Here is a 15,979-nt window from a genome sequence, read left to right as displayed (position 1 = left end):
CTAGCCTCATGGGGCGGGGCAGGGTGTGTGGGGCTTGAAGACATTCAGCCTTCCAAAATATGAATGCCTGTACCACCAATTCTTGGTTATCTTTGAACAATTATTCTGTGCCACTGTAACATTAGTATCTTCTCCTGTAATTATGGGAAACCATAACATCTAACTGGTCTGATTGCTGTAAAAAATAAACAAAGTAATAGATATTAAAGGACTTTGTCAAAGGGAAATTGATAAGGTTGGTAAATGGTTTCTCTGAGACTAACAGAGTTAATTAGGTGTATCCACCAGCTAATCCATTTAAAAGACACAGTCTTATTCAGAACCTGAGTGTATCTGCATTAATTTCTTTGTATTTTTTACCATTTCCTGGTATTATGACATGTCTTCATTGCTTTGAGGAAACCTTACTTAAAGAAAAGCTATTTCTTCAGGGACTGAGGTAAATCTAGTATACCCCCAAAATTTACTTTTAGTTTCTGCACTAACAACTAGAAAGATTATGAAAGATGCTTTCTTTCTTGAGAGTAGGAATCTGAAAAATCTGCATGAAAACAGAATTAAACTAAACATCATAGTTGTTTAGTTTTTTTTTTAAGGCAGCATGTATTTGAGGCAAATGCAAATGTTAATCATGGTTTGATTTTTTTCGACAGATAACTCTTTCTTCCAGCTGAATGACTCCTCCTATGACAGCCTGGAAAATGAGCTGAACGAAGAAGTTGATGCTCCATGCAGTGACTTGGTAAAGAAACTCGGTCCAGGCAGCAGAAGCATGGACTCCATGTTAACCCTCAGTGACTATGACCTCAAGCAGCCTGAGGCGGAAGGCGTTTTAACCCTGAGCGACTTTGACTTAGACCATCCTAAAGATGAAGACGTTCAGGTGGAACAGCCCAGTGAGCCTGAGCCGGTGACCGTGGCGGCAGTGTACAGAAAGGCCTCGCTGCAGGACCAGGCCAGTGCCCCCTCTGGCATGAGCACCCCCAGCCACCTGTCCGCAGCTACGGAAGATGCTCCAAAAAGCCCGAGGCAACAGCGGCGCTGCTCGGAGCCCAGCATCGGCTACCTGGGTTCAAAGCTTTCTGTTCTCAGGGCGTTTTATCAGAAAAGGATACGCAAGTCCAGCTGTGATGCGATTCTCCTGAAAAAAGATGAGAACCCTCTGAGTCAGAATCTACCCCTCCAGAAAGAGGGTAAGACAGGTTTTAAAACAAGTTTAGTCACAGACACTGATGTCAAGAAAAATGCCACTGATGAAAATGATAAGAAGAAAAGCTGGTGTGATAGCGAAGGAAATCACGTAAACCTTTTTCCTAAATCCAAGCCAGTGACCATTTCTCACAGCCACCTGTCCTCACACGATTGCCCCACGAACCAGCCCATCGCTGTGGACACGGCTGGGTACTCCCCGCCATGCCCAGCAGAGCCCCTCAAAGGCTCAAGGAGGCAGCGGCGCTGCTCAGAGCCCAGCACCGATGACCGACACTGCAAACTGACCTATCTCAGGGGACTTTATTCAAAAAAGGAGCAGCACAACGCAAGCTGTGACGCCAGTCTCTTGCACAAAGAGGAGGACTATCTCAAGCGGCACAAGTCTTTGCAGATGGAGGGGCAAAAGCTTATCAGTCGGAGCTTGGTCATGGGGATCGAGGTTGGCAAGAGTGGTGCCGCAAACCAGAACACTGAGAAGGTCTTCCCCCCAAGGTTAAACATTTGCCCGAGGAGTAGCTGTTCCAGCTTGTCCTCCCCAGACACGTCCCCATCTGGCTCGCCAGTGAGCTCCCAAGAGAGCGCTTTTTCTCAGATTTCTGAACAGTCGGTGTTTACACCCACTGAAACATCCTCTCCAATAGATTGCACTTTTCGAGCTCAAGGAAAACAGGAAGAGCTTTCTTCTGACTTAAGCAGTTCCAGCCTCATTTCTGGAATTCCCGGTCCCTCATCAGGGCAGGCCAGTAGCCACCAGGCTCATACAAAAAAGGACAGTCTAGAAGGGCATTCACAAATGCGTTCTGTAACTCTGCACCCCAGCACATGGTTGAGAAATGGTATAGCCAGCTTGAAAAATTGGTCTCTCAAAAAGAAGGCAAGGGCACCGAGACCAGAAAACAATAAAACAGGTTCTCTAAAAGGACCCACGGAGCCACCTCCATGTGCTCCTGGCATTCCAGAAGCCAGCGCACCGCAAGAGAGACAGACAGACATTCCCCAATTGGCAGCCGAAGGGCTTGGGGCTGTGCAAACAGCCCAGTCCTGTAGTTCTTACCCCAGCCAGGAATCAGAGAAGGATGGTAGCTCTCCATCCAGCCTGGCGGAAGACGGACTTGAGCTTTGCTTGAAGTCACCTGAGGAAGGAGAGAAGGATGGGCAGTGTTCTCCTGGTACTCTGCCTCTAGAAGGATCCTCACCCAGCTCTTTGACAGTGGATGACGTGTCCAGCCCAGACTCAGGGCCAACAGTGGTTTCTGATGTTGAGGACACGCATGTAACCAAAGACATTTAACCACAATCAGAATCTAATATTTGCAAGGACAGAAACCGGGCTACTAATAACATAAAGATAATAATTACTATGACCCCTGTGTATAGAATAACCGAGACAGGTAGCATCGGGGTTATCACTGCTGATACTTAGGACAAACAAAGAATCCTCTTTATTGAGACTATTTGGCAAAAAGTCAAGGCTAAAAGATTTTATCACCTAACTGCTTGGGAGGCTTTTCCTTATTAGAGCATGGATTGATCCTGTCATGCATTTTAAGAGATCCCAGCAGAGGGCTAAAGAAGCATCATCTCTAGAGGAAACATGCCTTAGATGACACTAAGAAGGCCAGGATATCAAAAGTGAAGAATAAAAACCATGGACAGAGGGGGAAGTCTGCAAAGAAACCATCCACATTCCATGAAATGTTTTTAATAAGTAAGCAAGAAGAATGCCACCAATCAAAGCATTAAGAAGGAAAGCATGTCAGATGATCAAGGAAATCACGTCAGACTTTTCCCCGAAACCAAGCAAGTGGCCAGTTCTGAGACATCTCATGGTCAATCATGTGCCCTCACAGAATCATTCCAGGTACCAGCCCATTAAGGCAGCTAGTGTGGAAGAAACTCGAGGAATTCGAGCCATGAGTACCATGACATCATAGTTTTTGTTGGTCAGTTCATTTTTCCATGAGCGTTTCACTGCTCTGCAGAGGCCCCCGGACACAGCTGTGGGGAGAAAGAAGGAAATGGGTGCTCATTTCAGTGTTCTTTCCAGAGGTGCCTGAGCCAGAAACATTCTCCAGAAATGCACTTTTTCCTCCTAGGAGGTGCCCTCCTGACAGCATTGGCTGTCTTAGTGAGGAGGAAGAGTCTGCAACAACAGTCCTTCCTTTGTTGCACGGTCACTGTTGCCAACAGGTGATCAAAGCAGGACTCCTCTTTGCTGAAAAGGTTTTCTGCAGCCTTGCCTCTTGGATTAATCAACCAGAACAAAAATTGCTGATAGATCTTCCCTTTTCTGATGGCCATTTAACAGCTGAGAGAGCAGTTTTGAGAGCTGGCAGGTTGTAAAGAGTCACAGAACAGAAGAACCACCACAGTGGCTGTCTGGCCTTCTTTCAGATACTCCTTGACGCTGGATTTTCTCACCTCCAGAAGTTTTTACATCATTTTGTCCCAAAATGATTCATGGTGTATACCCCACCAGTCTATTCCAGTGGGGTATACACCACGGTGTGTACCCCACCGGTCTATTTCAGTGGGGTATACACCACGGTGTGTACCCCACTGGTCTATTCCAGTGGGATATACACGGTGGTGTGTACCCCACTGGTCTATTCCAGTGGGGTATACACGGTGGTGTGTACCCCCTGGTCTATTCCAGTGGGGCATACACGGTGGTGTGTACCCCATTGGTTTATTCCAGTCGGGTATACACCATGAATCATCTTGGGACAAAAAGATGTAAAAACTTCTGGAGGTCAGAAAATCCAGTGTCGAGGACTGTCTGAAAGAAGGCCTGACAACCACTGTGGTGGCTCTTCTGTTCTGTGACTCTTTACAACCTGCCAGCCCCTCTCTCTCAAAGGTTACACCTCTCCTGGATTACCTCCATGGATTATTAGGCCTTGCCAGACAGTACGAAGGGACAAGCAGGAATGGCTGTGCACCTTCCTTCATTTTAAACACTTACTTATTAGAAATTGCTTAGAACCCATTTGACCTCTTTAATTCAAATTCCAATGGCCCTTTCTCCCACAAACTTGCTTATTCCAAATCACTTTTCTTAGCCACCCAGAAACTTTCATGCCAAATATGCTTCCCCTGTTGTCCTAAAGATTGCATTTTTTCGTTATAAAAAAAAATTTTTTTCTGTAAGCTAGAAGAAGTCCTTTCAGTATTAGCCATAGGTGCTACCTACCTCTTGGGGACATGGCCCTTTTTGTCCTTAGCATTATAATAAACCTTTAGAATTCTGTGTCCAAAGAGCTCCTTTATGACAATGGCCATCTCAGTCACAGATGTGAAGTAGATTTTACCTTATCACCAACCACTCCTATATTTAGACTCCTCTAAGTGTCCATATGCCTCTCACGTGATATGATATATGAGAGGAGCAGGGATTCCCCTCACCCTGAGGGCACACTACTGTCAGAACTGCAATATGTGAATGAAGCTCTATGGCTTGGAGTGTCTTTTGCAGAAGCAAACTGCTTCTCTACTTAACAAAATAATAGTTCTAGCCATTTTTTTGTTTGTTTTTCTTTTGTATTGGTGGGAGAAAATCATACGCCCAGTTTGAAGCAGAGAAAAGAATAGACACTCGAGTTCTTTAATAACCATTTCTACTCTGTGTTCCCTTAGATACTCCTTACATACTTAATGTGAATACTTAATATTGCTGTAAAGTATTATATTGTATGATTTGAAGGCAGACTACATGTCATTTTATTACACTCTTGTCAACCTATAATATATCAGACTGATGCTTTATCTAAGATTCTTTTGAGTTTGTATAATATATCTTGACAAATTTTACTACCATATGTTATATAAGAAATGTGTATTTTTGTACTTGCAGAAACCACTACTAACTTTTAAAGTTGTTTGATTTTTCAAGGCACTGATAATGGATGTGTATGAAGTCCATGCTATGTATTAAATGAAACACCATTCTTCAACAGTTAACAATCCCACCAGAGTAATACTGTCCTTTGTGTAATTGCTTTAGCTAATGAGCTCAATTTCTGCTTAACATTGGGAATTTCATAAAATGTAATTAATACTGAACTGGAACTTTGAACTTTTCGTCATAGGCCATGGTCAGTCTTTCCAGAAAAAGACACTTTTCTAATTTTATCATTTACCAAACAAGTCATGCTTTAGACACAAAGTCTTCATTTTCTTAGGTAGTATATTCTCACGGTGCTCCTAGAATCAGATGCACACATATAGTCTACATTCTTGTAGCAAAAAAAAAAAAAATCAACTTGGTTTGATTGTATAAGATTTTCTAATCTAAATTTGAACCATTCTGACCAGAGTGTCCAGTTGATTCCAGACACATCCAGGCATCCCAGGATGTCTGGATCCAGATACTACAAGACATCAGTACTTCGAAAGTCATGTAAACTTAAGTAGTATTACTGGTTTCTTGTGACTGCTGCGTTTTTGCCCTCTCAAAGTTCACGGAGTTCACTCTGTGTGAGTTTAAGCACCATTTCAAAGAGATTCAAAAATATATATACTACCTAAGTCCAGAAAAAAAAAAAAGATTTGCTTTGAGCAGTAAAGACCTACCACCCACTGTCAGAAATGTCACTGATTAAATTTGGGCAATGTACACATATACTGATGTTAATTTCTACTTAATGTTAAACAAATAAAGTAATTTTTTGCTTTTAAAGAAGAATCTCAATCTACTGTGAAAACATTGGATTGAATAAATTGTCTCACATTGTATTTTTCTGCTTTTCATGGTGTGATATTGAATTGAAAGCGTCTAATGTATCCTTGAACCAGTGGCATATATTGTCTGTTGAAAGGTAACTGAGAATATTATGTATCTTAGTCCGACTTCTGGTAGTAAATGTTTAACTGATCTTTTCCTACCTGGTCATGTTTTAATGAATTGAGAGGAAGTCTTTGGAAAGTGTTTATTTCAATACAAAGAAAAAAATTGAACCATAAAGTTGGGTAAAATGTTAACTTTTTTAAAAAATATGTATTCTGGTTATGAGGATATCTCATAAGCTAACTTTCCTGCTGAAAGGAAGAGTACTCTTGAGTTCTGGGTTTTCTACACCAAGCATGGGTCTCCCTTATTTCTGAGCCACTTATGGGTATAAGTCCTTCATTTTTTTTTTGAGTAAACTCCTTAAGCTTCCGTTTTGCATGATGTCAGATGTGTGATAGAATTGGCAGAGGCTCTGGGGTGTGATTTGAAAAATTTTGTTTCCTAATCCTCAAAAAAATTTACACAGGATGGTATTAGATATATACTGTTACTTCATTTGTACAGCATGTGTGCTCATTGTGCAGTGCCAGGGTGCACATACGTAGATAGGTAGATAGTTCAAAGTGTTTCTCTAACCTATTTTAATTTGTTAAGGCAAAGTAAATATGCTTTCTGGAGTTTGATATTACACGACAATGTGAGATGCAGGTTTGGGAGGTGTTGAGATTTAAATGCTAGTTGTTTTATCTAGGTTTGATCTTTAGATTACAGCAACTTGGAATTCAGTTTAGGACTCCTCGCAGCCTCTTGGTCTGCTGTGAGGAGTGAATAAATGAGCTAAAAACCTGTACTTGTGAGGCAGGCCCTTTACTTTGAGCAAGTAAAATAGGTATTTTAAAGAAATACTCCATCTTTCCCAGGTCACAGGGATGGTGAATATTATTGCCTAAAATTTTCAGAAGGAAAAGAAACATTCTATCTTTCCCAAGAATGAAATGACTGAAAAGCAGAGAATCTTCACATTGTGTTATTTCATTTAATGTTCACCGTATCCTATGTGGTGGGTACCTTCAGAACCTCACTCTGACTCCAGGCTCTTTTTTTCACCCTTTCTTAAAATAGGCATGATAATACTTCTTCCATAATAAAGCAGACACAAGGCGTGTACATGAGGACCCATCCAAACCTTACTATGTTATTGTGAATCTGCTAAATATCTGTAAGAAAATGCCCTCTCCCCTCCACGCGCCGTCCAACAGGGACACCTGCTGATGCCACACACGCACTCAGAGCTGTGGCAGCGGACAGAGCAGCAATTGGATCTGCAAGAGGGGGACACGCAAACAGAGCTCCCCTCAGCCGGGCTGGGTCTGAGGGATGCTCTGACCTACAGCTCTACCTGTCCCCGACCTGGCGTCCAACACAGGCCACAGGCGACGGACAAAGTCAGAGGAGCTGATTTCAGTCAAGGCAGCTCTCTGCGCCCTGTCACACTAGCTCAACCAGTGGTTGGTCTCGTATCATGTGGACAAAACAACTCTTTGATGAGTGAGGTTTTTCACTTCCCTCAGCTCAAGTCAGCATGAGTCCAGGGTGGCGCCTGCCAAGTACGTGGGCGAACTGGGGCCCTGAACACCTTGCTGTTGGCCATGCTGGAGGCAGCCTCACTTTCTCACTGCCCTCAGAGGGGTTTGGTTTGGAGCCGGGGGCAACAGAAGGAAGCTAAGACTGGGAAACTGACAACTAGGACGGGGCTAACCTTAAAAGGTCTCAGGGGTTTCCCAAGTTTAGTTACCCTCTTGTCCAGAGTGGGGTTGGCAGAGACCTTGGCCTCACCCCAGCGTGTGCCTGTGTGTGACTGACCAGGCTGTAACAAAGGCTTCCTCGGAATCTGAGGTTAAGAAAGATGAAGGGCAGGGGCCGCCTGTCAACTGCAATGGGCATACTGCATAATAATAGCTTTCTCTGATCTTTCTTCCGCCTGTTTGTGGTTTCTCTACTTCCTTTCAACTTTGTAACGTGACACCCAGCTGCTGGCTTCTTATCTCTGCTACCTGCCCCCACCTCCCAAGTCTCCTCCTCAGACTCGCACAGAGAACAGAGACCCCTCCTCTTTTGAAGCCTGGAGGATCACACCAGTTCCCTTACCATCCCTCTTGTTTGCTGGACTCATTGTTTAGTGATGCTGTAGCCAGTTGAGGACCATTCATCCTGCCTCCATGTCTTCTTCTCCCAGTTTAGTCTAAGGTTACTTACTCAGGCAGGTCACATGCCCCCGTAAGCCAAGAGGACCCATCTCGGGGCCAGGATAGAGCCTAGATTTGAATATTTTATCTGGAGTTTTTCCACTCCTACATAAACTCAGGAGATGGAAAACAAGACTGCTGACTTTCTTAGACTGATGCTTGGAGGATAACAAAGACCCCTGTGCCATCAGGCTGAGCCCAGGAGAGACAGCATCTCCCGGGGCTGCACAGCTGGGAGGGGGGTAGGTTCAGGAGCAGATGGCTTGGTGATGAGCTATAACAGGGCCGGCCCAGGTCAACACTTCTGGGTCTGAGGACTCCTAAGCTGCTGGCTAGGCAAGAATGTAATGAGAGTGTTTTCCAAGTGTCCCAAATTTGGAAACATCATTCCCATCAAAATAAACAGATTACTTTGTAAAGAGATTCTCTGCCTGCATTTTTTGCTCCTTCTAAAAAGGAGAACAGTGATTTGAAGGAAAAAAATGCCCTCTATGTAGCTTTTCTCAAAGACACTATGATGAGCAGGAGTTCCCTGTCCGGGGTCCCCAAATGCCTGGGCCTCTCAGAAGCAGAAATGGAGACACACACATAATCTCAACAGTGAAAAAGCCAATTATCAAACTGCACAGGCTAATGACGATATTAGCAGCAGCAGTGTCCTTTACTTTTAGATCTAATTCCTGAACTTAGTATGTTAACTCTGGGGGGAAATAAAGTCTGTGTCCTGACAAAAGAAAGTACCTGCAATCACATAAGTGTGTTGGTTGGTTTTTGTGGGGGGTTTGGGGGGCTTGGTGGAAAAGAATGTTAAAAATTGAGAAAAGAAGTAAGAATCTACAGGAAAAGGAAAAACTCAGGAGGAAAAGCAAATATGTAGTAAGGACTGAGGATCAATTGCTTGAATAAGCCACTACATAGTTTAAAGACAAAAAATGGCAAAAGCAGCTATAACTGTAATAAACAGATAAAAGATAAGCAAGAAAGATGTAAAGTGTAACATAAAAAACAAATGTAGGGGAGGGCAGTTAAAATGTAGCTCATTTACCATATGATTGAACTTAAATGACTATCTTATTTAAAACAAGTAGATATAATTATACATCAACATCTATGAAACGCATAGTAACCACAAAACAACAAATCTACAATAGAACATAAAAACTAGGAAGAAAGGAACACAAACATTCTGCTAGGGGAAATCATCAAACCACAAGGAAAGAAACAGAAAGAAGAAGAAATGAACATAGGAGAACTACAAAAACAACTGGGAAACAAATAATGAAGCGGCAATAGGTTCTTCTCTATCAGCAGTTACTTTAAATGTCAATGGACTAATTGCTCTTGATCAAAAGACAAGGGTGGTTGTTTGGATAAAGAAACAAGAGTCATCACTACGCTTCCTAAAAGAGACTCACTTCAAAGCTAAAGACACACAGACTGAAAGAGAGAGGATGGAAAAGGTATTTCATGCTAACAGAAACAAGAAAGCAGGGAAAGCAGTATTCCTATCAGACAAAATAAACTTGAAACCAAAGGTTATAACAAAAGACAAAGAAAGGCATTTTGTAATGACAAAGGGATCAGTACAAGAAAAAAAGTGTATTACATCCCTAAACACATGCACCCAAAACAGTAGCATCTAAAGAAACATAAAAGCAAATACTAACAGACATAAAGGCAGAATTAAAAATACTATAAAAATATTAGGGGATTTTAACACCTGCACTTAAATGAATGGATAAGTCATCCAGGCAGAAAATCATTAAAGCAGCAGTTGTCATAAATGATACAATAGAACACTTGGTCTTCAAAGAGACTACAGGACATCCCATTCAAAACCAAACCAATACACTTTTTTTCTTGGAGTGTAAAGTATTCCTCAGGACATGACACAAGTAGGTTAGAAGAGCTGACAATTCCAAGAAAAGACCAGGAAAGGGGCTGATCATGGGAAGAGGCTTCCAACAGATCAGGCATCACCAGGGGTCCCAGGGCTGCGTGTTCCCCAGGGCTGCGTGTTCCCCAGGGCTGGGTGTTTCCCAGGGATGGTAGCAAAGCTGTTGAGGAAACAACCATGCTAGATGCTGCATTCTGCATGAATCCAGGTCAACAAATAACATAAATAATCAGGATAAAAATTACATTCTCCCATCTCCCCAGCGGCCTGGCTTGTGGGCAGCATCTGGTTCCCCAGGTTTGCAGCACTCACGTGTTGAGGACAGCCTCATTTCTGGAACCTGCGCGGTTCGGTCAGGGAGCACAAGGGAAGACTAAAATGAGGGCAGGTGATGCCCTGGCGGAAGAGACAGCAGGAGAAGAGAGTGTTGATTTCGGCCAGCCGGTAGCTTTGCTACCATCTCCCAAGCAGCCTGGCCTCGAGGTGACCTCTGCTGCACCAGGGACCCTGTAGGCTTCTCCTCATGTCACACTGATCCTGAGAGGTGGGCGTGGTGTAGTCAATGTGCAGGGGTGGGGGCAGCGACAGGGACAGAGAGAGCGACAGCGGGAAATGGGAGTAAGTCCTACATCTAGCAGCATGCGGCAGCCCCAATCATGCAATCTCCAGCGCTGATGCAGCCACTGCCGACGCCCCGCCCCCCTGTACACAGCCGGGTTGCCTCCCACAGGCACGCTGACAGGGGGACACACACTGATTCCAGGAAGAACTGACAGCAGAGGACGGGCGGAGGGGGAGGTGGGAGCAAGGGGACTGGCTCTCCAAGGGCAGCCGCCAAAAGCCTCCGCCAACGACACCACTAGAATGGCAGCCCGCTGTCCATCCCGGGGAACGAGGGCAGGGCGAAGTCTGCACACTCCCTCCCCGCACCAGCATCAAGCAGCCAAGGCCCACTGGCGAGCGGTGTGCAGCTCGGGACCACCTATCCCATGGGCTCTGAGGAGGCATTGGGCTTCGGGGTGGGATGGGGGCGTGGGGGTGGGGCAGGGAATTGGAATGGCCTCAAGCCCCGCCCACCCGGCCGCCGGGGCCGCGCCCCTGGGAGCCAGGACTGCGTGCCTGCTGTGGGCCCGGGGCATCCCTGTCTAGTGGCTGTCGCCGTGGTGATCGGAGCCCGGAGCGCCCGGCTCTTGCGAGGAGAGGGCTGAGGGGGTCATCTGGGGTAGGGGTGCACTCCGGGTGTGCGGCGATCTGGCGATGAGGGCGGACAGGGTGAGGGGGAGGGGTTGCTGGGAGCGGAAGTGACCCGGCTGAAGGGTGGGGGCTCATTCCTAGGTGAAGGGTTAGGGGAGTATCTCCGGACGGTGGGGGGACCTGGGGTGAGGCCCTTGGGGTGAGCGCGGTTTACGGGGGCTGTAGCTTAGGACCTAGTGGGGCGCAGACCTGGGGCGGGATTTGGGTGTGAGGAGAAGCAGCTTTGTGTCGGGGGTGCAGTGGATCGGGGACCGGGCGTGGCAGGGGGTGGGGAGGCATTGACTGGGTGGGGGGTCGGCGAGCAGTGGTAGTGGGGCTGGTGGGGTGAGGCCTGGCCCTGGGCCCGTGGTGGTCCTACTTGGGGGCCGGGACCCTGGAGGAGGGCGTGGGGGGCCGCGTTGGTGTTGGGGACCCGGCCAGCCCTGGCCGCGGGCAGGGCTCGCCCCACCGCCCCACCGCCCCACCGCCCGAAGCTCCACCGGCCCACCGCCCGGCCCCACTCGCAGCATCCCTACTGCTGGAGTCGCAGCCAAGCCTCCATGCTGCTGTCAGGCGGGCGGGAGGGGGAGGGGCGCTGAAAGCTGCTCGTGCGCGCGCGCGCACGGGCGCCGGGACGCCGAGGCGCTGGGGCGCGCCCAGAACGTGAGGAAGCTGGGCGGGAGCTGGGTGCTCCTGGACCAGCTCCCGGAGGAGGAAGGCTGCCTGGGGTCTCGGCCTCCCGCCGCTTGCTGTCGCCTCTGCTGCCGTCGCGAGCCAGGTAAGGGGGCGCTGGTGGGGGCGCGCAGGTCGGGGAGTCGGCGGGTGAGGCCTGGGCTGTGCAGTTGGGGAGGCGCCCGGGGGTGGGGGGAGGGGTGCGTCGGTGGGGTCCAGGCCGCGCGTCCAGGTTGGGACCGTGAGGCGGGTCCCGGGGCCCCCCGGCCTGGTTGGGGTGCCTTCCTCCCCCTCCTTAGTACTGGCTGAACCGCGCGGCTTTCTTGGCCGCCGCTCACAGGCGGCTTTAGCAAAGTGGGAGCAGCCCCGGGAGATGGGAGGGCCCTGGACGGCCCCGGGCCAGCCGAGACTGGCCCTCAGGCCTTGCGAGGCCTTCCCGCGCGGGTGGCCCTGCCCTGGGAGTGGAGGCCGCCCCGGACCCTGTGGGGCACAGGCGAGCTGGGGCAGAAGCAGGGGCGAGGCCGGGCCTTTGGGAGCTTGTTAGCCTGCCCCCGAGATCCAAAGCTTCTGACCAGTGTATTTTCCGTCTTTTGAGGACCCTCCCTCCTGTTTTGCACAGTGGCTGCACCAAACGATATTCCCACCGACAGTGTAGGAGGGATCCCTTTTCTCCACAGCCTCTGTAGCCTTGATCCTGTGTGGGCTTTGGAATGATGGCCACTCTAACTGGGGTGAGATGCCACCTCATTGTAGTTTTGCCTTGTATTCCTCGGATAATGAGCAATCTTGAGCCTGTTTTGTCATGTGCCTCTCATTGGTCGCTGGTGGGTCTTCGCTGGAGAATTGCTTCCTGAGGTCGTCTTCTGCGCATTTTTGGATTGGGTCGTCTTCTGTCTGTTGAGTCGGATGAGCTGTTTGGATATGGTGGAAATGAACCCCTAGTCAGTCTCATGTTTGGCAAAGATTGTCTCGTATTTCGTAGGTCGTGGTTTAGTTCTGCTTCTGGTTTCCTTTGGTGTGCCAAAGCTGATGAATTCAGTTTGCTCCCGTTTGTGTTTGTATTTTTGCTGAGTTTTCTGTTGCTTGGGGAGACTACCCTAGGAGAAAATGGGTGAGGTGTACGTGGGATACTGTTTGGCCTACGTTTCCTACCGAGAGGTGTGTGGTGTCTTGTCTTACGTTTAAGTGTCTAAGCCATTTTGGATTTATTTCTGTGTATGCTGGCGCTGTACGCCCAGGGGCCGGGATTGGGGTAGGGGGCGGGGCGGCTGCAGAGAGGGCAGCAGCCAAGGACGGGAGCTGCCCAGGCAAGCCTGTGGATTTCCTCCCGAGTCCCCCTCAGCCAGCTCTCTGGGCGCCTTCTTCTGCCTCAGGGTGGCATCTGACATCTCTCCAGGTCAATGGAGTCCCGGGAGGCTTCCTCCAATACACAGAGAGACAGACATATAAATAGGCAGACACGCTAGTCTCTTTCTTTGTTATTAACAGATAGATACACTAACCTCGTCCTCCTCCTCCATTAGATAGGTACACAGATGCATAGATACAAAGACAGACAGGCACACACCAACATACACACACACACACAAGCAGAAGCCCCCTCCTACTCCTCAGTTAGGTAGATAGATGGACACACCAATCTCCTCCTCCATGAAATAGATTGTCAGAGAGATACACACACACAGCAGCCTCCTCTTCCTCCTCAATCAGGTAGGTAAGTAGATAGACACACTAGCCTCCTCCTCTCGTAGGTAAAGAAACACACAGACAGACTGAGAGACAGACACACTCACCTCCTCCAATTGAAAGACACTTAGACGAACACAGTAGCCTCCTCCTACTTCATTAGGTGCGTATGCTGACAGACAGACAGAAAGTCACGCTAGGTTCCTCCACCTCCTCCTCCATTAGATAGAAAATTACAGAAATGGACAGACCCACACACACACTTACACACACACACACACACACTACACTCCTTCTCCTCCTCAATTAGGCAGATAGACAAACACACTAGCCTCCTCTGCCTCCTCCATTGCATAGATGTATTGTCAGAGAGATAGATAGGCCGAGAGATAGACATACTAGCCTCCTCTCTCCATTACATAGACACACAGAGACACACAGACATAGACTAGCCTCTCCCCTCCTCCAACAGATAGATAGGCAGGCAGGCAGGCAGGCAGGCAGGCAGGCTGGCAGATGGACAGACACACTCACTACAGGCGGAGTGCAGTCAGGGGACAGTGATGGGGACAGGGTCCGGGGACTCGGGTGCTCCTGGTGAGCCAGAGGATTTTCTCCCATGTCCCCAACGGCCTAGCCTGGGGGCGACCACCGCTCTCCCACGTTCCTCAGACTCACGCCATTTAATCAGCCTGCTCTTGGGAGCGGGCGTGGTGCGGTCAGTGAAAGAGGTCAGTGGTGGAGGGGCCGGAGGCACTGCGGCTAAGGGGGCTGCCCTGGCGAGTTGGTAAGTTTCCTCCCATCTCCCCCTCTCCTTGGCCTGGGGACAGCCTCTGCCACCCCAGGTTTGCGGGATTGAAGTCTCCTTGTCAGCCAGGTCATGGGAGGCTGGGGAGGTTCGGTCAGGGTCTGCAGAGAGGAGGCGGGGCTGCCCTAGAAGCCCGAGGATTTGCTCCCATGATCCCTTGGCCTGGCCTGGGGTCGGACTCTGATAACCCAGGTTCCCTGGCTGCAAGCCTAGGTGTTGGATGCCTCCCAGGAGGCAGGCGCGGTGCGCTGAGGGGATGGTGGCCCGGGGCGGGGAAGGGGAGGCTGCAGAGAGGTCGGCAGCGGTGGCGAGGGCTGCCCAGGTAAGCCTGTGGATTTCCTCTCGTGACCCCTCAGCTTGCTCAGGGGGCGCCCTGTGCTACGCCAGGTTCACTGGGTGCACATGTCCGTGTTGTCCGGCTCCCGGGTTGCTGGCGCGGTGTGCTCAGGGGGCAGTGGTGGTGGCGGGGTCTGGGGCGGCTGCAGAGAGGGCGGGCGGCAGCGTGGGGCGGGGGCTGCCAAGGCAATCCTGTGCATTTCCTCGCGTGTCCCCCTCAGCCTGCTCTGGGGGCGGTCTCTGCTGCCCCAGGGTCCCTGGAGGCTTGTCCTCAGGTGATCCTGCTCCTGAGAGGTGGGCGTGGTGCAGTCAATGTGCAGGGGCGGGGGCAGCGACAGGGACAGAGACAGAGACAGCGACAGCGACAGCGATAGAGACAGCGGGCAATGGGAGCAAGTACCTGGCTAGTAGTATGGGTCAGCCCCAATCCTGCCATCTCCAGCTCTGCTGCTGCCACTGCCGCCGCCCCGCCCCCCTGGCCATAGCCGGCCTGCCTCCCAGGGGCAGGCTGACAGGGGGAAACTCCTTCCAGCAAGCTCTGGCAGCATAGGCCAGGCGGCGGGGGAATTGGGAGCAAGTGGACTTGCTCTCCCAGGACAGCCGCCCTGTCCCGCCTCCGCCGCCTCCGCCGCCACCCCCACTACCACTACCACTGCCACTGCCACTGCTGCCCGCTGTCCATCCCGGGGGCCGAGGGCCGGGCTAAGGCTGCACCCTCCCTCCCCGCACCAGCATCAAGTAGCCAAGGCCCACTGGCGAGCGGTGTGCAGCTCGGGACCACCTATCCCATGGGCTCTGAGGAGGCATTGGGCTTCGGGGTGGGATGGGGGCGTGGGGGTGGGGCAGGGAATTGGAATGGCCTCAAGCCCCGCCCACCCGGCCGCCGGGGCCGCGCCCCTGGGAGCCAGGACTGCGTGCCTGCCGTGGGCCCGGGGCATCCCTGTCTAGCGGCTGTCGCCGTGGTGATCGGAGCCCGGAGCGCCCGGCTCTCGCGAGGAGAGGGCTGAGGGGGTCATCTGGGTTCGGGGTGCACTCCGGGTGTGCGGCGATCTGGCGATGAGGGCGGACAGGGTGAGGGGGAGGGGTTGCTGGGAGCGGAAGTGACCCGGCTGAAGGGTGGGGGCTCATTCCTAGGTGAAGGGTTAGGGGAGTATCTGCGG

General features: G+C 49.9%; 1 protein-coding gene across 2 annotated transcripts in view; it reads left to right on the top strand.

The window, feature by feature from the left end:
• Positions 1-5,946, top strand: part of LOC140694397 (rho GTPase-activating protein 20-like) — a 29,559-nt gene extending 23,613 nt beyond the window's left edge. For both annotated transcript variants that reach the window (XM_072957659.1, XM_072957660.1), the window contains one exon: positions 654-5,946. In XM_072957659.1, the coding sequence (XP_072813760.1) occupies positions 654-2,503 (1,850 nt within the window). In that variant the 3' untranslated portion in view covers positions 2,504-5,946. The remainder of the gene's footprint in view (positions 1-653) is intronic.
• The last annotated feature ends 10,033 nt before the right edge of the window (positions 5,947-15,979 follow it).

Source organism: Vicugna pacos, unplaced genomic scaffold, assembly GCF_048564905.1.
Source record: "Vicugna pacos unplaced genomic scaffold, VicPac4 scaffold_21, whole genome shotgun sequence".
In the NCBI taxonomy this organism is placed as follows: Eukaryota; Metazoa; Chordata; class Mammalia; order Artiodactyla; family Camelidae; genus Vicugna; species Vicugna pacos.
Note: the sequence above shows the minus strand (reverse complement) of the source record. Positions and strands in the feature narration are given on the sequence as shown.